This window comes from Wyeomyia smithii, chromosome 2 (genome assembly GCF_029784165.1).
Source record: "Wyeomyia smithii strain HCP4-BCI-WySm-NY-G18 chromosome 2, ASM2978416v1, whole genome shotgun sequence".
Lineage (NCBI taxonomy): Eukaryota > Metazoa > Arthropoda > Insecta > Diptera > Culicidae > Wyeomyia > Wyeomyia smithii.
The window spans coordinates 209,403,802-209,426,863 of NC_073695.1; the positions used below are offsets into that span (position 1 = coordinate 209,403,802).

General features: G+C 37.2%; 1 protein-coding gene across 8 annotated transcripts in view; it reads left to right on the top strand.

Annotated features, from left to right (window-relative positions):
* The window catches only part of LOC129723020 (mucin-2-like), a 176,114-nt gene that overhangs the window by 144,038 nt on the left and 9,014 nt on the right, over positions 1-23,062 (top strand). For all 8 annotated transcript variants that reach the window (XM_055676946.1, XM_055676944.1, XM_055676947.1 and 5 more), the window contains 2 exons: positions 1,261-2,679; positions 2,888-3,004. In XM_055676946.1, coding sequence (XP_055532921.1) covers positions 1,261-2,679; positions 2,888-3,004 — 1,536 coding nt within the window. The remainder of the gene's footprint in view (positions 1-1,260; positions 2,680-2,887; positions 3,005-23,062) is intronic.

Genomic DNA, 23,062 nt, shown 5'->3' on the forward strand with positions numbered 1-23,062 from the left:
TGTCCTCCAGAGCACCCAAAAAAATATATTTGTACACCTTTGTAGTTAACTGTCAAAAAAATAAATAGGGAATGAATTATTCAACTACCCTATTCTCGCAATTTTTTCACAGTAAAAGCATTAAAAACTATAAAAAAAAAACAATTATTTTTATAACGATTGTAATTTTGTGTAAATATCTTAAGCAGTTTTTTTGTAATAAGCTACACCAATTCAAACTTACTTCTAAGTGAATGCAAAAGATTATTCCAATTGATGAGAAGATTCGCTTCTAGTTGATAGAGATTTTTTTTCTTCACAACATTTATTTCACATGGCACAATAAAAATTAATGTTTTACGGAGCCAATTATTTCTAATGCCTTCTGGTCTAGAATATCTTATAATCTAAAGGCAAATTTTTTGAGATAAATTGTTGTCACTTCTGAAAAGCAAATTCATAAAATACTATCTCATTTTTCCATTTTGCTATAGAATAAGAGGAAAACATTGATACATTTGCCTCTGATTTTTTATAACCTTTACAGAAGTAATGTTGCTAAGGTTTTTAAGAAGCAAAAAAAACTAGGAAACAAAAATCTCTTGCCCTATGACAGTTTAATAAAAAATCTCTTCGGGTAGTTTGCCCAACAAAATTCCACCATGTCTTGTAAACTGACAAACGAGTAACGGCCTCACCCTCAACATTCAATTGCATCGCAAAATTACATGCCTGATTTACTTTCTTAAGCAGACACACGAACCAACACCACCAGAATCCGCCGGTAAACTACAAATCCGAGCAGATATCCCCATGGACTGGTAATTAGTTCGAAAAGTTTATTTCCTTTTGGTCTGCGCTTCGCGCCTAATGAAAATTCAATGCGCCTGGGATAATGATGTATGCATGACAGACGAATATTAATGAGGCAGTTGGGCAGAACATTGGACTGATTTGGGTGTAATCGATTAGTGGGCGGATAAAAAACTTCTGTTCGAAGAGTGTTGAGCCAGTTTTTAGTCCCTTGCTCTTTTTTGGATTTCTTTGCCGTGACCTACATTTTTTCGCCATTCCTTGTTGGTATTCACAAGCCATAACGCGATAATTAGTTTAAAGTATTCAAAAATCTCTAGCTTTGAACGGGATTTTCGTTGCCAGTTTAATGCTAATTTTTGTTGAGCTTTCCATTCGATGTGGTTTTATTGATTTAGACTATACAGAATTAGACAGTGGTCTATTAAAAAAATAATATTGACAATATTTTATCTTCCTTTTTTTCAGGCTCAGCGAGGATCGGTACGGTTTAATCAACGACCATCTTCTTCGGCGTCCGTACCGTTCTCCTCATCGTCTTCAGCAGCCGTGTTTCCGAGATCATGGGCAGATGACGACACAGCGCTGCTGGTCAGCGAGGAAAATTTTAGTCGAAGTGAGACTCCGTCTTTTAGGCGGCGCATATCCACTCCGCAGACCTCAGCTGCTGCTTTGCAATCGACGACGGCTAAGAGCAACGCTCGAAGAAGGTCGAGACCCACTGTGCAAGCGCAAAGTCGCTCCTCGGACGTAACTAGTGGGGAGGTAATCACTTCGCGACGAACAACGAAGGAACAGCCAGCATCTAGCTTGCGAAGTGAAGTTGTCTACCAGAACACCTTTTCCAGTAGTACGGATAGATCGTCTGAAGAGCGAAACAGGAGAAAAGGTAGACAGAGAGGATTCCGTAAAGAAGTCGTGCAAAGTAGCACCGTTAGCAGTAGTAGCAGTATAACGGTCTCTAATAGAAGGTCAGAAAAGACGCTTAACAGGTTGACTGGTCAGGAAGAAGGAAAGAGCTCTAGCGAGAAGGAAACCCTAGCAAGGACGCCGCTAAGGAGCCTTGAAGGTCGTGCTAGGGGTTCAGTAAAGGCTCTTCCAAGTGTGCCAGTCGAAGAGGTCGATTCGGAAGAAAATTATCCAGAGCAATTCAAAAAATTGTTAAGGGCAAAACTTCAGGAAGGAAAGGTTAAGAATGTCTATCCAAATGTGCTGGAAGTGTCTACTGTTAAAGGTAATGCTAAGAGCAGAGAACTTGACGAATTACCACGGTTTAAAGTGAAAGTGCAAAGCCCAACTACTTCCGAAGCATCGACGACAGTGAAACATATAACGCCGCGTCCTATCAGGAAACTCGAAATTCCATCAACAACTGCAGAAACTGCTGCAGTTCCAGTTCCGGACAAACCTGTAACAATTTCACCGAGAAGGCAAAGCCCAGGCCGCTCCAGATTGTCTTCATCATCTACTACTACTACTACTACTACTACTACGACAGAATCTCAATTCGAAACTACAACTCCTAAACTATCAAGAGCATTTTCGCGTAAACCAAGCGTCGTCAGCTTATTAACATCCACAACTACAGTGGCGCCAACAACTACAAGAAAGCCGTATTATCCTGCCAGCAGAAGTCCGGTAACGGTTAAAAGAACATTCTCGACAACAACCGAAGCCACAGGTGCGAAGGATCCGGTCGAGCAAATTGCGCCTAAGCAAACATCCAGCGACAATGGTTTTGTAATAGCATCGCTGCGTAATCCAGCTCCGTTCCGATCGGCTCTGAAGAAAAACCGTAAACAACCAACCGCATCCGACTACAGCGGCAACGACCTTAAACCAATAATAATCCCATCACGATCCAAGGCGCCCCCTTCTCTCAGTGCAGTAAGTTATTTGCGAACAACCGCACTAGCCACGAGGGTTACCACAAGTGCAAATGATATCATTTCCGTTTCAACGAACTGCCATTTCCCCGGTTCTAATCTAGAATCTCTTGTTTTCTCTACATTTTCAACCAATCTCACTGTGGTCTTTATTGCCACCGCTTTATAACCCTATCATGCCTGCCTGTCTGTTGGGGCGGCAAACCTAGCTGAAGCGTTCGCAATCATCCTCGGCCGCCCGGGTGGGGACTCGATTGGAGTCCAGTCTGAAGAAGGCCCCCGTTTACACGCCGACCGTACCGACCTTTACCGCACCCTCGACGACGGTAAGTTTGCTGTTTGCCTTCGTTTCCGTACACTGTTTATACTGATGTAGTTTGCAGTCAATAGATTCTACAGAATGTATAATTTGCAATTGATCTGGCATACACCGACACCCTTTCTACCCCTAACATACATACACACACGCCTCGATGACACCTATCGCGCTCACTTTGCGCTACACAACTACTGCTTCGAAGGAAAAGTAATAACCTTACATAACAGTACTCGTTTGCCGGAAATTACCAGCCTTTGCTGTTTTGCAAATGTCCTCACGTGTAGTCGAGGGTGTCTCTTAAGTTCGATTTCTTATTTGTCGTTTCAAGTTTCTAGCAAATTTAAAATGTTGTTTGAAAATGGGTCCAAATTTACTTTTCGCTTAATCAAGCTTCTGAAAAGTTATTTCAATTAGACCCTTCTAAAATCTATTTTTATTATTTTGTAATCGAATAATCGAATTTTGATTTTAAAAAGAAAACGCTTTTACCTTAAAGAAATTATAAATCCATTCCGACATCTCAACATTGAATGCAATTTAACAACTATATACATGATACTTTCAACGATGGAACTCTTGAATCCGGTTAGAGGACAGAGTGATATGTAATACAGTTTACGCCAATTGTGCTTGTAATTTTTTGTTATTTGTATAAATTTGGGAAAGAGTCTGCAAAAAAGATTTTTTGGATGATTTCTTGAACTGTATGCGCCAACAAAAAAAAACTTTTTTCATCATAATAAATAGTACGAAGCGTCTCATATCTTTAATGACAAACGAAAATAGGATTAAACAAAAATAAGGAAGAATAGAAATATCGAAACACAGATTTTTCTTGCTCGTACATCACCAACATGAAGGATGTATACCCATAAAGCATATATCGTTGAGTCAAAGTTATTTTATGATTTGCTGTGAAATGTTTTGAACAATTCATGAAAAATATAATACAAAAAAAAAAAAACTTTTCCCCAACTTTTTTAAGGAAATAAGAACATAGCACAACATGTTTGATCGCCCGTGTATTGATCATGCACAACTGAAATCGCATATTGAACCGTAAAAATGATGCTTGGGAATTCTTCTCAGTGAGCAGTTTAATTATTATTATTGTGGAAGGGAATTTAGGAATGTTCGTTTGATACTTGCTACTAGAGATCAAGGAGTAATTTTCATCAACCTAGTGTTTGTAGAAAAGTACTGGTCAGCATGCTTGTCTTTTCTCCTCAGAAAACCTCTAGAGTGCAGGAGAACATCTTGCACTGCGAAAACAACTGCTGTCACACTAAAGAGCAAATCTACGCTCATGCTAGAAGAGAGTGACAAACGATTTTTATCTGCTGAGCTTCTTGAACGCACTGCGGTGAAATCTGAAATCTCTTGCTTGCGAGACAATGAACTATGGTGTACTTTTTCACACGTGTGGACATCACGCACAATAATTGCACTGCAGAGCTATCTGCGGTGCGTTTCACAGTTGGTTTCTTGAGCATGGCAGAAGAGGAACAGAGATTGGAAAAAAAATAGACTGCGTTGCTCGTGCCGGTCGAATTTACTCTGGTGGAATTCGTTTTCGCAGGTTAGCTACACTAGGATTACATTTTTGCCCGGTAGGTTTTTTTCACCTTCCGGACTACTCGCCAGTGGACACTGTTGTGTACTTCTGCGTTTTCTTTGTAGAGTGGTTCACCCCTCTTGTTTTTATCAGATGTGGGGTGAGCTGGAAATGTGTTTGTCTCTCTGTAAGCTGGTTGAGACACTTTGGAGTGGAGAAAGAAGCAGTGTGGTGAAAGCATTTGATACACGCAGGCACATACTGGAAGGGAAGTGCGCGGTGAATTTTTTCATCTCTTCTTTCACATACTGAGGAGAATGACAAGCATGCGATCAGATTGGTAGGGCGAAATAATTTGTATACTGGTAATTTGATGATGACGGCAAGTTGGTGAAAAGGGGAGGCAATTTCTTTCAATATCCCTGTATGGTCCTGCCATCTTATTTTTAGTATTCTTCTACGGTGTGGCCATCTAATTTTCAATGTACTTATATACGGTGCTCCCATCTGGTTTTCATTTTCATCTGGCGGATAATGCACGATTAATCGATTTTGATAATAACCACAGTTTTATGCGCATTTAAGACATCAGATGAGAGCACTAACCGTTGTAAAGTTGTCGTGGGCAAAATGTATGAAAAAACTGGAAGTCAAGTAGGGTGTGGGACTACTTCGGCAGGGGTTTGCTTCGTCATATATTTCTCATTAGAATGAAGCAAAAATTATGACGAAGAAACCCCCTGACGAACTAATCCCACACCTTATCTTGTTGTATCATTGAAGTGAAAATTAGGGTGCTCGCAACATCAGGGAAACGAAACAAATAAAATTTTTGTGTGCCGAAAAATGTTAACCCATTCCCGGCGGGTGATGCCATATGGCATCACCTGATATCTAAACTTTGATTGAAGCTTAATAATTATACTTGCAGTTTTGAACGACGGAACTATTTAATACGGCTAGAGTAATACGAGTTTGAAGGTCATTTTTCTGATTTCTGTCCGCCGGGAATGGGTTAAATTTCTTTCAGTGAGTCATTTTGAGCCACTTCATAGAAGATCAAGAGCTACACTTGAATTGGCTGAATTAGAACACTTTTGCTTGCAATGGCTTTAAAAAACAAGTTTTTTTGTGCTATTATTATAAATAAAATTACTAAGTTACGTTCAGATGACTTTTGGAACTTTGAAAGACGCAACTTTTGATGGCCAAACTTCTACGATACTATTTACGGGTGAAAAGCAATTAACAATTTAATTTTCGAAATTGGCGATCTAACGCAAAACTAAAAACGACCGTGCGACATCTGAATTTGAACTTCAGAACTAGGAAAATGATGATAGATTTAATTTTTAGCCAATGCTGATATAAGCAGGGAACTGTATTTCATGCGATATTTGCGTAAAATGGTCAAAAAGAATACAGCTGGTTAGAAACTTTCAGCAGCATCTAGTAGACTACTTACTGTCAAGAAAATACATATGAAATTGCAAATATATGAGATCCGGTTTAGTTTCTAATTTGAGGTTATGTTTTACAGGAGTTGGTAGGTACATCGCGTGTTGGAATTGCATTTTCTTATTTTATATCTAACGTTTAGTAAAATAAATCTAAATTTTCAAAGTTTCCCGCTACGTAAACTCGTGATAACTCACTGCAAATAGAATCCTGATAGGTTAAAATGCTGCCTACGAATCATCATCATCATTTTTACTGCAGCACCAGTTGTCAGTCGAACAGTCAGTTTAATCGCCCATACGCCCTTTTCAAATGTTGATATCTTTGAATGAAGCAAATAAAACAAATATCATCTGGTTACATTTGAAAGAAAAAACTTATGTAATTCACTGCATTAAAATTAAAAAAAATAAGACATTTCTTAAAATTGAATAAAATAAGTTTGAATCTTCTTATTTACAGTAAAAAAAGTTCGCACAGTGTTCACTTTCATACTGTCGTTTTGATTCGAACTACTGGAAATCTTTTTGTTTCCAATCATTAAAAGTGCAGAAACAAACTTCTACACCAACCGTGATTCTAACGTTCATGAATATGTTCTTTCACTGAACACAACTTTTACTTTTATATCACACAAAAGTTATGTGAAATGCATGACGCATGATTTGTACAATGAACTCGTGACATACATCAAAATCAGAATATATATCATATACACAAAAGGCGACATCCATCAAGGGGTTACCTTCCGTTTTTCTTGAGAAAAAAGAGGAAAGCCATTTTAGCGTATAGAAAATTTTTTATTGCATAAAAGTAGTAATTTTCTGAAAGTTCAGTTATTCAACAACTCAACAAACTCATATTATTTCATTAGTCTAGAAGTGTGCTGGGTATCTGAACGATCATTTTTGTAGTTATTTTGTTTTCAGTGCAAACGGGAACGTTTTCACGTAATAAAATTTTTTGAGCGCTAAAAATTGCGTAAGTTTTTATAGTTGACCTTCGTGTATCTAAAAACGATCGTTCAACGACCGGGGAATTTAATAACGGACATGAAAAAGAGATCAGTCAGAAAATCAGAAAATCAGTAGTTTTACCGCAATCGTAAGCACGGCAGAAACACCATTCTGAGAAAAACGTTCATCAAGTTTCAAATTTAGGTTACGCTGCCGTGACTAGGCGTGCTTTAAATCGCTGTAAGTTTATCCCTATCGCTCAGATCTCTATGAAAATTCGTGAAAATGTTCTCAAGAAGTTTCATTTCAAGATAATGCAATAATTTTTTTTTCGATTTTTTGAAAAGTACGTCACGCAAATTCTGATCAAAATCAAGCCCCTCTCCCTTCGATATCAAGTTTTGTCAAACATCAATGACCCCCTCCACAGGAGAAACACGTCACGTCATGGTACCCCCTCAAAAAGTTTGTATGGAAAATGCAGATTTTAAGAGTGCGAGTGCCGATTTTTATTTTTTGTGTATACACTAAAGTCGCTTTTTACGCTTTTTACGGGATACGTGCCGCGTAAAAAGAAACCGCGTAGAATTAACTAACAAAATAGCGAAAAGAAATTTTGCCTTTGAGCTCAATCTGGGAAAAATGAACGATTATAACTTTATTACCATTTTAGTGAATTTTGGTACCCCTAGCGAGATCCGAAGTGCGTAACAGGCCGCATTGTAATTGCTCGCCGGGTTCCTCGTTTCTACGTTTGTTTACGGGAAAACTTCATTTCAAGACTTTTCGCATTTCTGAGTTGGTGAATGGCACTCCAATTTACAGAGACGATTAAAAGGCGACAATCATTCAATTATTTTCAGTTTGAGTTTCATGTCAAACCATTGTTGATGAACTGTCGACAAAGGTGAAAAAAAAATACCCTTGAGCTTAAACTGGAAAAAATGAAAGATTATAGCTTTTTAACAGTTCATGTGAATTTTGGTGCTGCTAGCTGATTCGGAAGTGCGTAAAATCTTTCATTTTTCTTATAAGCTAACGTAGAAGCTACGAACTTGACGAACAATTACTCTGCGGCCTTTTGACGCACTTCCGAACTCGCCAGGCGCACCAAAATTCACAAAAATGGATATAAAATTATAATTGTTAATATTTCCCAGATTGAGCTCAAAGGCAAAATATTTTTTCGCTATTTTGTTAGTTAATTCTAGATTTGCTCAAGAACGTGTTGACTGTTTATTTTTTTTTGACGGATCCAGCTGAATAAAAAATTTTGCAATGAAATATAGATTAATGCAAGAAATTATTGAAGAGGTTGTGTAGCACGACAAAGTCTATGTCAACGTATTTCTTGCAATAGGTAAGGGAAAGAACTCGATTGGAATTAATTAATTTGATGGTTTCAAGCGGTTAAAAACAATTCAGTACACCCAACACAAACGGGGAAGATTTTGTTACTTATGTGCAACATTTAATTACTTTTTGTGTTTTATGGCCGTGCATTATACACAAAAAGTAATAACCAAAACGTAACAAAATATATGACAGCTAGCCGCTTGTATGTATTTCTGCAGAAGAGCACACAACCAAGAACCGCAGTGGATGTGTTAGCATGACTTCACTCGCTGCATTTGTATTGATGCAACGTCCAGGTTCATTTCTGTCACCTTTATTCACTCATAAGCGAGATTCCTCCGGTTAGCCTCAAATTTCTTATTAAAAACCACTGTTTCGTTCCCCAGTGTTTACTGGAAATGGAATTAGGTAATGCCGTGTGACCAGAGTTTCCGGAGATGCGAATATTGTTCTAGATGGGCATGGGTTTTTCGTTTTCAAACAGGTCCAAATTAGTTTCGTGTAGTGCTGAGTGTGTTTCAACTTAAGCTTCCGCTCAAAAGAAAGCAAATGTCTGTGTTTTGCTCTAACGCAGTTTACAGATCGTGATGCGATTTCAAGATGCATATGAAGTCTTTAAAATGACGGGGAAGAAATGATGCTTTGCAGCTTTTATCATATTTTTCTTTGCTCCGTATGCGTACAACGAAAACACTGATACACGCACGCCTCATGAATATTAGATAGAAGATACTAGTAACATGTGCAACATATGCGACAGTATGTGTTGTTTCTTTACTGAAGATATGAAGGGAGCATTTTTCGACAAATGGTGTGGTTGTAACGACCATTATTAGATAGTTGTACTCCCGTAACATATGCAAAACATATGACATTATGTGTTGTTAATTGACTGGAGAAGAACTGTATTGCTTTCCGGATAACATATTTGTTTCCAAAAGCAGCGTTTTGCGTTTTTGCTTTCGAAGTAATAAGTAAAAAATTTGCGTGTAATAATTCTCTTTCAACTCTCTCTCTAACCCCAAGATTAGGATAGATTATCTGTAATCAATATGCTTATATCAGTATCTGCTATCCAACTCCTATAACCTAACTCTTTAAAAATAATGTGACGGCTCTAAAGAGATTCGGAAGAGTAACTGAGCTCGATTTATGGCCTCAGAATATCATTCCAGCTCCGTAAATACTCATATCGGGTGGACCGTCATCATATTGGACCTCTATGTATTATCCAACAATACCCATATTGCGTGGTATTAGGTCACTGGATTTCCATATTGAAAATTGCGTCTAAAGTTGATTTCTAGTTTCTGAGGACCGTTATTGTTCCGGAAATGTCCATATTGGGTGGTATTTGGCTATTTTGGCTGTATTTCGATAAGCGAATTTCAAATTGAGGTCCGGAGCTGATTTATTCTTACTGGGCATCATTGTGATACCGAAAATACCCATACTGGATAGTTTTTGGCCCGCGTTCAAAATAAGGTTCTACATTTTTCAACAGTACAATAGTTAGCAACATAAAATCACATTTTTTCGGATTTTAGCAGACGTTTAGATATTTATCCAATCGAATCCGTATTTCAAATTGCGCCCCTACCCCAGAATGTTGCTGTAAGACGTGATTCTACATCAAAAAATAAAAAATAAAAAATAAAGTTAAAAAATTAGTTCAACTGAAAAACGTTAAACGGAAAATTAAGAAATTATTATATGTATGAAGCCCGTTACCGTTAATAGATAGGATATTTTTATCAAATTATTAATTTCTATCATATGCTTAGGTTTCAACAAGCAGGAAAAACACCACTTGTTACAAATTTAGCGCCACCCCTTTGTGTACCTTTGGGGGGCACTGCTACTAAGGCTCTGCTGATCCTTATTACTTCCGATAAGCGCTTTATGGTGTATCTAACCAAATTGAGTATTGCTTCTACTCCACTTGAAAGACCACAGTCAATAGAAACAATCGAAGCAGGAGCAAACAGGAGAACATAGCTCGATACCATCGAATCGGATGTGGGAAGTTATTATAGCATAATTGAAAAATAGTTCCAACTCGTTATTAGGTGGATGATAAGGGAATATTGGAGCCCCAGTAATGGCAAACCAATACGACCGACTATCGATGCTGTCGCTTTGTTTGCTGTGCTACCTAGTTGCTGTCATGCTGGAATGCTTGTTATCTGGTTGGATCTCGTAAGGGTCCAACCTAGTAGGTGACATTTCACCATACAGTGGATATTACAATCCGGGGTGCAAATATGTTCACACAAAGGTATTTATTAGATTCCGGGCTGGGAATAGTATTAACTCGAATCGACGGCTTTATTATTCAATACACGTGCCTTTTAATGTCGTCTCGTATGAAGAAGTAAGTTATGGGATGTTGGAAGGAAGCATCTAGTACGAAATTGATGTTTCAATAAAAGAGTATGAAATGTTTTCTGTGAGTTAAAGTAACAATTCAGATGCTCTTTTGTTATTTGTGAACATCGAAGCTGTAATCATATCATGGCTCCCGAAAAAGTTTTATTGGTTTATTGTCCACTGCTGCCAGGACAACTCGTGCAGAGTCATGCAATAAAATCATACTTGTCACGCAAAGCAATTTTCTCATTCTGTAAATACGATATTTTGCATATCTTTTCGAGTACCATACGCTTTTAATTGCAATGTACAAACAGTCAATGCCATAATTCGTACAAAATAGCTTATCAACACAGCACACATCAACCACACATTTCTTAGGTATGTAAATATGGAAAACTTATGGGCCCTAAAACGTGCACAAAAGCGGTTCAATATCTTCTAACGGATATGAGCATGACCGAAATCGAAGAGCTTATCCTTCTCACAAATAACAACCCCCCCTTCACGAGCACTGTTTGTGCAACCCTCGGTACCGACTCTTTTATCGCTGCATCCACTGACTAAGAAAAAAAAAACGAACTATTCTAGCTGTCCTTTCTCTTTCATGCTTTCGCCTATCTGCTTCTGTATTGTACATATTTTCTTCTAACAGGCATCCGGTGCCGGTTGGGATTGGCCAGTAAATGTTACTGATTCGGTTGGCCTGCTGAATGCCGGTTTGCCATCAGCCGTCGCCGCCACCGTCGGCCCGCAGCAGCTGCAGAGCTTTTCCCCTTCGCCACTGGCCGAAGGTTTTCCATCTTTGGCAGTCGCCCCAATGCCATCGAACTCGCTAGCTCCCACTATCGCTTCGTACCGCTACTATCAGCAAGAGCCTCCCACCACCGTCGCTTTGTTATCCTACCAGCCATATTCGGTGCCTTCGGACGCCTTTCAGCAGGGTTCAACGACTGCCAAGATGGAACCTATTGCAGGCCATCAGCAAATCGTTGGTGGCCCGAAGGATAAAGATGACATGGAACATCATCAAGTCTTTCCATCCGGAGGCAACAGCTTGGTCTTCGATGGCAACCATAATGCTGCTGATGAAGCTACCCTTAAATCGCAGGTTCATGCTTCAGCTGGTGGTGAGAGTGAAATATACCGGCCGAAAGCATCTCTCCGACGGGGTAATCGCAAGTTTACCAATGGAAACCGGAATGATTTGGATTACAAGCCATCAGGCCGAATGGCGGCATTGGCCTTCTGAAGGACTACTATGCATTTATACTCTGTGTTATCGTACTTTCTGTAGTTAGCTTTGATTTGGACGCCATTCTGAGTTGGTCCTCTTGTAAATGTGATGGATTGAGTTGTATTGTTTCTTGCACCTGCTATACTATGTTGTGTCTGTTTCTATTCGTTACTAACCTAATCATGACAGGGAGCAAGCCGGCGGCGCAGTATGAGTCTACACACAAGCTTTGCCCACATGAAATCAGTTATGCTGCGCTGCTTTCCCTGCTGCTTGATTTCCTTTGTTTTTTTTTGTATAACTAGAAGTAGTACGTACTAACACTGGTGATCCACCAGTAGGTATAGCCTGGTATTATCTTGTATCCATCCACTCAATACACATATATTGTAATGTAAATTTGTATGTTAAACGTGTCTATATTTCCCTGTTGGATAGCACTCTATGTACTACAGACTCCGCAATGAATAAAAAGTAAAGTGCCACAACAATGACCGGTGATATCACTATTGCAGTAGGAGAGAAAGAAATTGAAAATCATATGCTCATTCGGTATGCGGAATCGTCTTCGTGGTCCGTTGACCATGGAAAAGTACACCCAACGCAAACGGGGAACATTTTATTACTTTGGGGCAATTTTTTATTACTTATTGTGTCTTATGACTGCGCATTATACACAAATAGTAATAACCGAAAAGTAACAAAAATTATGACGGCCACACGCTTGTATGTGTTTCTGCAGAAGAACATACAGCCAAGCACCGCAATGCATGTGTTAGCAAAACTTCACTCGCTGCATTTGTATTGATGCAACGATCAGATTAATTTTTGTCCTCTTCATCCACACATAATGAGAATCTCACCCGTCAACCTCAAATGTCTAATTAGAAACACTTTCGTTTCGTCCCGCAGTGTTTATTTGAAATGAAAATATGTTATACTGTCTGAACAGAGTTGCCGAAGTTGCGAATATTGTTCTGGATGGGCACGAATTTTGTATTTCCAAACAGGTGCAAATGAGTTGCCATGAACCAATGATTATGTGTTTTGGATAGCTTGCAAGAAAGCGAATGTTTTTGTTTTTCTCTAACGCAGTTTACAGATCGTGATGTCAATTGAAGACGCATTCCAAGTTTTTGAAATCATCAACGTTTGCATACCCTATGACGGGGAAAATGCTGCTTGGCAGCTCTTGTCATATTCTTTCTCTACTCCGTATGCATACAACGCGCGAACTAATACACGCTCACCGGATGAATTGGAGATTGAAGGAACTTGTTACATGTGCAACATATGCGACGGTGTGTGATTTTTTTTTCTTGAGATGGAAAGGGAGCAGTTTTTGACAGAAAAAATCGTGCATGTGGTTGAAACGACCATTATTAGATAGTCGTACTCCCGTAACACGTGCTAAATATATGACAGTATGTGTTGTTACTTGACTGGGGAAGAATTTTATTGCCTTTTAAGTAATAGGTTTGTTACCTTAAAGGCAATTTTGCGCTATTGCTTCTAAAGTAATAAGGAAAAGTTTTGCGTGTAATATATCTGCTGGGCATTCAAATCTTTTGTGGAAGGCTTTTTGAATACTTTAAAGATATGTATTTTGTAACTGTTGCATAATTATTAGAATAATTCTTAGCGACACCTTCATTTTCTGTTGAAATTTTTTTCCTGGTAAACGGCTTTAGACAATTCCATCACATAAGAAAGGATGATATAAAGCTCAACACTAGAACTGTAGACATTTTATGCTCGCAAGGGATTGGTAATAAAACACTTTTTGATTTTCTATGAAACTTGTAGATGCGACAGCTATACGAGACGACTTCTTACATTTTTTGATAACATAATACAACTGCCCGACACTTTGCGGCATGATTATTTTTATTTAAATTGGTTAAATAATCTTATTATTCGAATGTTCAAATATCAGCTTAACAACAATAAAATTATCGCACTGCAAGTCTTGTATCTGGGATATGAAGAACACCACGCTAGAAATTTTCCAAAAGGTGAAACAAATTTTACAAATCAAAACCTCATTTCTAAAGAAACAATTTCCATCAGGACATTTTCAGTGTTTTTGAACAAAATCTAAGGCTCGAAATTGATGACCATTTCGTCTAGCCGAAATTCAGGGCACAGAAATAATGAAAAAATAACAAAAAAAAGAAATAAAGATGATTGCAAACAATTGACACTACAAATTATTCAAAATTTAAATAGGAAATCGGTTAGTATCGGTTACACTGGTTGTTGAAAACGAAACATAATTTTGCTTTAGAGCTCAAACTGAAAAAAAAGATACGAGTTTTTTAACTGTTTTCGTGTTTTGGGTGCTCCTAGTCTCCTCGGAAGAGCGTTGAGTCTAGGGAGAATTATCCTTAGAGAAAAAGGAGAAACGACGAAACCGGCGAGTAATTACTCTGCGGCCTTTTGACGCACTTCTCAGGAGGCTAGGTGCATCAAAATTCAAAGAACTGTTAAAAAGCTATGATCTTTTATATTTTACCAGCTTGAGTTCTAGGGAAAACCCTGTGTTGACCAGTGTTATGTTTTATTTGAATGAAATTTTGATGATATGTCGAGTTCAAGCCGAGGTTCCAACTGCTGTTGAACGTATTTTTTCGTTGATAGATAGCGAGTAATTAGAATGACCTTCCCCTCCTAATACGTAGTACATTTCAGAACTATTTTCCAATTCCCATATTTAAACCACACATTAGATTTATAGTTCAAGGCGCGCAAATAAGTTCTTGCTAATTTTTAATAAATATGCAACTTTATTTTGAAAAATAGGTTATCTAGGAATTATTCATAGCAAGCTCGAATACCGTTACGATAAAAGTGTTCATTTTCAACGCTATCCACGGATCAAGCCATCTTTCAATATCTTCATGAGCACAGCCAAAGTATATGCTATCGCAATGAACAAATAACAATCGGTTGGCGCAGTATGAGACAGAGAGTTGTCATGCAGAAGAATCACTGTTTCGTACCTCTGCTCGCAGTGTTGCCAATTCTCAGTGATGGTTTCGCGCGGTTTTAACAGCTCATAATAAACAATACCAACCTGGTCCCACCAAATACACAGCGTGTACTGTATAGGGTGTTCAATAGGTTCGTATGCACTTTAAAAACGTGTTGAAAAAATTTAAATACAAAATATTCTTTTCTGAGTCAATTTATATTGGTGCAATGTTTATTGAGAAGCGATATATTAGCTGGGAGCTTTTTCTGCTGCATGACGGGCTTAAGACGTTTCTCAAAAGGAACGCACGCGGCACGCACCTGATCCATCGGCTTGTCTCAGATCTCGAGCTTCTTAAATTGGTCCATGTGTTCGTTCTACTTGGCCAGCATGTTCGACCATACATAAAAGTCCAGGGAATTAGGGTCCAGGGAGCTGAGAGGCCACAAAGTCTCATCGAGAATATCAGTCAAATTCTCCCGACACCATTCTTGTTGAAAGAAGTATTGGTCCTTCTCGTAGACATGAAGTTGTACCGAGGCCACATGTTTCTACAGAACCTCGGTTTTATAGTACGCGGCATTGATTTTCACATTTTTCTCGATAAACACCTGTGGAAACTTCCCACTCCTGAATACGGCCTTTCAAACTGGGATGTTTATGTAAGAGATGGGATACTGGCTAACGTCGGCGGCCTCAACTGTTGTTTTTAGAAATTATGCGGCTGTTGCAAGACAAGGAGTTTCTCATCAGAAAACACGAACTCCTGACCTGCTTGCTGCGGAAGTACTTCATTACGATATCGCGGTTTTCCTTCATCGTGCGCTTCGACACCGCGCGTGTCGGATAGCCTATAAACTGGGTTAAAGCTGACATCAATACCAAAACACAGAATTCACATGGTGCGCATCTACACGACGATGAATAGTTGTTTTCTAACTTATTGAACACCCTGTATATTCGGTCGAGCCGACGACGCACGGTGTCAAAATTTCGATTATTATCGAATTTTCATGTACCTCTGATTTTTTTCGCAAAAATGTTGCCAACTGTATAAGAATCAAAGATCGGGAAATTAAAAAATATTTCATCGGCGATTTTTTTGAAAATTTGAATTTATTTATTCAAAAGACGTTCAGCGCAAAAAAAAATTAAGATGTAATAATTTTTGTGGGAATGCAGAAAAAACGTACGGGAATCCAGAAAACCAGTTTGTTTTCATGTTTTTGTAGAGAAAATTTACTTAGTGTTTAATCTTAGTCGGATTAGGACAAATTCATTAAAATACATTTTCTCTTCGAAAAATTCAAAGTTATTTATTTTTCAAAATCACAGCACAGTACTTTTACTTAATATATGCAGACTATTGTATGCCAAAACAATTCAAAATCTTATCATTATATCTTGGATTGGTAATAGGTACCTTATAATTTTCCCATTTCTTGGAAAAATCTTTATGGATGGCTTCCGTTGTTTGCTCAGAAAAGCTGCACGAATTTCCACCACATGTTGAATTAAGTAGAATTTTTGGGTTGACGGAAGTTGTGCAGTTTCCAGGCGTTACAGAAGTCATGATGCAACTACTGTAGTCTTCTCGCAGGTCCACTCCAACATAGGCATCAACAACGTCCAGAATATTGAAATATTTGGTGATGGTTCGATAATTGATGTTCAGCAGCGACGGAGGAGGGCAAATGTTCAAAATCAAAGTTTTGTTACTTTCATGGAAGAGAGGTTATACTCGCTACAGCTTCTTGCCACAAAGAGCAAATGCACTGGTTGCTGTCATTTCCTATGGTAAAATCACAGACAAACAGAGGTACCATTTATTTTCATGGATCAAAATAACGGTCAATTCAAATGAATTCCAATTACACGGAATATTCCCACCGCAGCGGTGGTGCACATCAGCCCTTTTCTCTTTGAACCCAGTAGATAGTCGTGTACCGTGCTGTCAGAATCAGCAGAAAGGCTGAAAGTTCATCATTTGCGTAAATGATAGGATAGACGTAGACACACTAAGATTCAGTATTGAAGTCGAAGTTTGAATGATTATGTATATAATTTTTATTAACTAGAATCGATAATAAACGTACTTTCACAAAAAAAAAATTGCGTAACATGTCCAGTACGTGTCGCACGAATTAATCAGAACCACATTTTTTAGAATTTTGTATGGAGTGGTACGTCTGTTTTTCTGAGGTAAAATGACTGACTAAATTGTTAAATTTTTGAAATTAAATGACACTGCACTACCCTCAAATGCACTGGTTGCTGCCTATGTTAATATGACTGACATTAGTGAAGTTAGTGGGATTTTTTTTGTTGATTTGCGCTGAAAAAAAATTAAAATCCAAGTTTTTCCAAAAAATTGCTGATGAAATATTTTTTAACTTCCCGATCCTAGATTCTTATCCAGTTGGCAACATTTCTGCGGAAAAAAAATCAGAGTTACATGAAAATTCGATAATAATCGAAATTTTGACACCGTGCGACGTAGAAGCATGACTTGACAGTCCTCGTGACTTCTTTTTTTCGGGTTGATGTAATGAATTAATTTTTCATTATCCGTCCCATGCCCATGGAGCAGTTGTTTAAAGACGAAAAACAGTTTCAGCTTCATCATAAGGAACCCAAATTTCTTGTTTTTGAAATAAGGAAACGGCTAGGCTAGTACCGGCTAATACCGAAGCAAGCTGTTTCTGCAAAACGCATGGATCCTCATCGAGCTTATTCCATTAGAGCAGCATTTCGGTAAACCTTTTGAACTCTCGATGCGCTTCATACGCCATTTTCTTTGAGTGAAAGGAGAAAACTAATAGACCTCGCAAATGGCGATTACTTGGCACCAAATCCGACATTTTCACACAGCTATAGGTCCATGACGGCACACTTCTTCTTAACAAAATAAGTTTCTCGAACTTCGGTTTGTTTACCATAAGGTTCAGCTTGTTTCATCACTTTCAAAAATATCAAAATCAACCAAATCTTGCTACTGGTGCCAACAGTGAGAACTTAATGGCGCACTTAATAGAATTTTTCAAAATTTTATTATTTTTCTCAGACTTTCATTTCATACATTCATTTTTATCAACTTAGATATGGGTCATTCCATACGAAGTGACCACGAAAAAGCACAAACTTGGACACGACCATCACAGATTTTGCTCAAAGTTGGAGGAATTATTCATCTACTGTCTCTTTGGAAAAATCCTAATTTTGGTGTCGATTGGAATACCCTTCGCTTTGTAGGACACCCCTCTTTATTGCAAAGTCACGCAATTTTTGTCAAAAATCTCTTTTTTCTTTTTCTTACAGTTCATAGCCGTTAGATGTCCGAAAAATACTGACAGATGACTTTTGAAGAAAATAAACCAAGGAATCCAGAAAAAATATAAGTTTTGACCGGAAGTTTTGCCAGATAAATTATTTTTGTATTTTGAAACTAAATTTGCATTTTTCGGCAAATGCAGCCATTTTTATTTTAAATTTGATAATTTCATCGTGTTCCTTGGAAAATTTCACATAAGAAACAACTATCATCCTGAGGTAATATGAGCCAATCTCGAGATAAAACATTTTTACGAAAAAAGTTGTAAACTTCGTAATTATTTTTTTTACAATTTATAGACGTAAGACACTCGAAAAATAGTAATAGGTGAATTTCGAAGAAAATAAACCAAGGAATGTATAAAAAATATTATTTTTGACCGGAAGAGTTGCCAGATAGATTATTTTTGTATTTTAAAACTAAATTTGCATTTTTCGGCAAACGCAGCAAATTTTATTTTCAATTTGATGGTTTTATCGTATTTATTGGAAAATTTTACGTAAGAAACACTTAACACCTCGTGGTAATATGAGCCAATCTCGAGATATAGCATTTTTACGAGAATAGTTTTGAATTTCGTAATTAATTCTTCGTAAAATATTATATCTCGAGATCGGCTCATATTACCACGTGGTGATAAGTGTTCTTACTTAAAATTTTCCAAGAAATACGATGAAATCATCAAATTTTAAATAAAATTAGCTGCAAATGGTGAAAAATCCAAATTTAGTTTTAAAATACAAAAATAATCCATCTGGCATCACTTCCGGTTAAAAAAAAAATTTATGCATTCCTTGGTTTATTTTCTTCAAAAATCATCTATTAGTATTTTTTGGACATCTTACGTCTATGAATTGTAAGAAAAAGAAAAAAGAGATTTTCTACAAAAATTGCGCGACTTTACAATAAAGAGGGGGGTCCTAGAGATTGGGGGGTATTCCAATCGACACCAAAATTGGGATTTTTCCAAAGTGACAGTAGATGAATAATTCCCCCAACTTTGAGCAAAATCTGTGATGGTCGTGTCCAAGTGGCATGTTCACTTCGTATGGAATGAACCATATGTAAATAAAATATTAAATAAATGACTCGTGCATTATAATACTGGTTGATGAATATAGCTCAAACTGGAAAAATAGGGTAATCGTTCCATTATTCATCTCAACAGCTTAATGCACCTATATTCATCTTATTTCTTTCATTTGTCCAATTTACCGTCAAATTTCTACAAAGTTTTGAAAGTAAATCTATTTGCTTCTCGATTTTCTCAAGTGGCTGAAAGTTTTACGTTGAAAATAAGGTTAAATTTGACGTAAATTGATCAAAAAGGCGTGATGAGATGAATATAGGTACTGAGATGAATATAGGAGCGGTTACCCTATAAAAGATTTTAGCTTTTTAACAATTTTAGCTTTGCTTCAAAAGATCAAAACAATGGTGCCAGAGGTCCAAATCTTACAAAAAAAAGCTTCAAACCATTTTTGTGGATTTTAGTGGCTTTTCCAAGCTCAGAAGTTATGAAAAGTTCGAAGAGTAATTGTTGCCGGATTCGTTACTTTTCTGCTTGCTTGCGGGAAAACTTCTTTTAAGACTCTGAAGACTTTACGTACAGAAACAGAAAAACAATACAAAAAATGTGGAGATCAGAAGAAAAGGACAACGCAAAAATAAAACACAATTAGAAAAAAAAGCCAGAAAAATCAAGAATATAGCGAGGAAGAGAGGAAGAGGTCGCGAAAAAAAATTGAAAATCAGAATAAGGAAAAACACAAAAAAGATAACACAAATCTGAAGAAAATAAATACAAGAAAATAAAACAATTGGAAGAACAAAATAACCGTAAGTGAGCAAGACAAAAAAATAGTAGAACAGGAATAAAGATTGAACGAAAAACGCGAAACACTTTTTTCCGTGTTAGGTATTTTCGTCACTGCGACCAATTTTTTGATATTTTGTGATATTAACGCGAAACAAAGCTTAAAAACCAATTGGTAAACAAGAAACCATTATACAGAAACTCTGAAAAAAGGACAAACAAAAAATTTTACTCATTTCTCTTGTTTACGTTTTCTTCCGTGTTTTTATTATTCTGTTTTTATCTTAATGATGTCAAACATCTTGAACACATATAAGAGAAAAAAGAAAAAATAGAAAGAAGTTATTAAAGGAGCAATAAAATGAAACACAGGAGTCATGGAGCCATGGAGGCACTGAGATAGGACTGAAAAAAAAACGAAAAGCATGAAAATAAACTACGAACAGAAATATACAAAAAAAACACGAAGAGAAATTTACAAAAAAAACTTAAGTGAAAGTGAAACTCAAAAACAACAAACATTCCAGTGAACGGAGCCGGTAAATAAAAAACAAAAAAGGCCAACAAAGAAAAACACGGAAGCGGAAGACAGAAAACCATAAAACGTTAAATTAAAAAACAGAAAACCGGAAGCAGGGAATCGCTATCCCAAAATAGTAGATGAAAATAGTAAAATAAAACAGCAAGAAAAAAAATGGGAAAACCACTAAATTGGAAAAAATGGAAAAACCGGTAAATTGCAAAAAAATGGGAAAACCTGTTAATTGAAAAAATAACAGAAATAAAGACACACTGGAAAACATGATGACATAGAATATAGAAAAATATCGGTAAACAATAAATAGAAAAACATGGAAACAAAAATCGAAACGGAAAACTATGTAAGGCGAAAAAATGTAAATCATAAAACAAATTTAGAGAAAATCAGATGAAAAAAGAAATACACAAAAGCAAAATAGTATTCTAAAAGGAAAAGATAAAAAAAAATAATAGGAACTAATAAGTGAAGGAGCGTAAGATAACGGAAAATTTGAAATTCAGAACGATCATTGAAGAGTAAAACTAAAACTAAAAAGTAAAACTCAACACAGAAGAAAAATAGCATTACCCAGCAATAGGAAAACTAAAAACATTTAAACAGCATGCAAAAATTACATAAGAATGCAAAAGAGTATATTTGACTGCATAAATCTGTAGATAATTAAACTAACTTTCTATCTATTCACTGTTTGGGAGATTTTTAACTGGTTACATCAATTTAACATGTGTTTTTTTTTTAATTATTACCTACGTCTTTTAGAAAACATACAGTCAGTCAGACCTCGATATGAGGCAACCTCGATATAACGTAATTCGATATAACCGAAAACATCATGTCAAGAAGACTGACAACTCTGTATCGATCCCATTCAATTGATTGCCAGCACACACACTAGCATGCGTCAGTCCCACCTTTGCTCCAAGATTGCGCTGCCAAAACTGTCGCTCGATTTTAGACAGAGTGCCCAGTCTTTCTGATATGATGTTTTTGATATAACGTAACCTTTACCTCTATATAACGTAACGTTTTTCGATGTCTTGAAGTTACAGTACAGCATAATATAATTATATGTTCCGAATATGGTATAATATGTTCCGAATAATTGTTTTAGTAAGTTTTTGAACCAATAAGTGCCGTAAAGTGGGGTTACATTGATCCAAATTTTTTCAATGTTTTCTGACTGTTTGCTTTTGCCTATGAACATTGTTTTAAATGGACATAACAATTGTTTATATATACTGCTATCTGATAAAAAAAGTAGGAGGTTGTATCCAAGACACGACCGCATAACTGACGAAGAACTACGCACACTATTAACAAATGCATTGTCGTAAGTGTTTCATAAATGAGTCATGAAGTCTACTAATGCTTGCTTTGTGCTGCGTCAACAGTGGTTCCTTTCTGTTGACACTGAAAACACGAGCTGTATAAGCTGTTTCACATTGAGTAAATTAGACGGTCGCTACAGATTAAATTTGCTAGTATCCAGCACAGATTGCTCGCTTGAGTTGTCAAAAAATTATTAGCCTTCAAATACTTGTTTATTTGCCTTGAGAAAGGCTGCAATTTTGCTGCTCAATTGGCAATTTTGCTACTCAAAATTGGATTCGCTGATGGCAACCTTTATGCTGCCTTAGTAGTGGGGCAATAACGGCAGTCTGACGACACACGCTGAGAAGTGAGAAGAACCGCGCTGCTCCTGAGACATGGTGACCAACCACAGGCGCAACCCGCTGCTATCCACTGCAATCCGCTGTTACTGCTGGGTGCTGATATCTGCTGCTACTGCTGTCAACATTGTGGACGGTCTAGCCAGCTCATCATCCGACTAATGAATGTAGCTGGTTTTACCAGAAACACTCATTTATAGCCGAAGGTTGCTACGAAGTAGGCCACGTTTTTCTGTTTAGTTTTACCATTCTCTAATATTCTTAAGATCAATTATTCCACAATTCGCATTTGATTTTTGTATACAGCGAATAAACACCGATGGTGCTTTCACACACGCAACGATTTTAACCCGTATCGTGTTGCGGTTTGTAACTTCGAGCGATTTTGTCTGCTCGCTGTTGCGTGTTGCAACATGTTGCAACTGAGCAGCTGAGAGACAACAAAATTCTGGTAATGTTGATTGATTGAATCGACTTCAATTTATTCCTGTAAAGTCGAATTGATCACCTTTTTTAAGGCGTTCTAACAGACAGGGCAGTTTGTTGTTCAAAATCGGCTATGCTGATCGTAGCCTTTGTGCTGCCCAACAGTGAGGGGATTAGGTAAATAAATAAAGTAAATTTTTGATCGCGACAAAATTTGATTGCTAGGATCCAGCACAGAATGCTTGTGTTACTGCCAAAAAATTATTAACCTTCAATTACTTGTTTATTCGCCTTGAGGAAGGCATTTTACTGTTCAAAATCTGTAAAAGCTGTTTTCGCATTCAGTAAAAATGACGGCCGCGACCGATTGTGGTT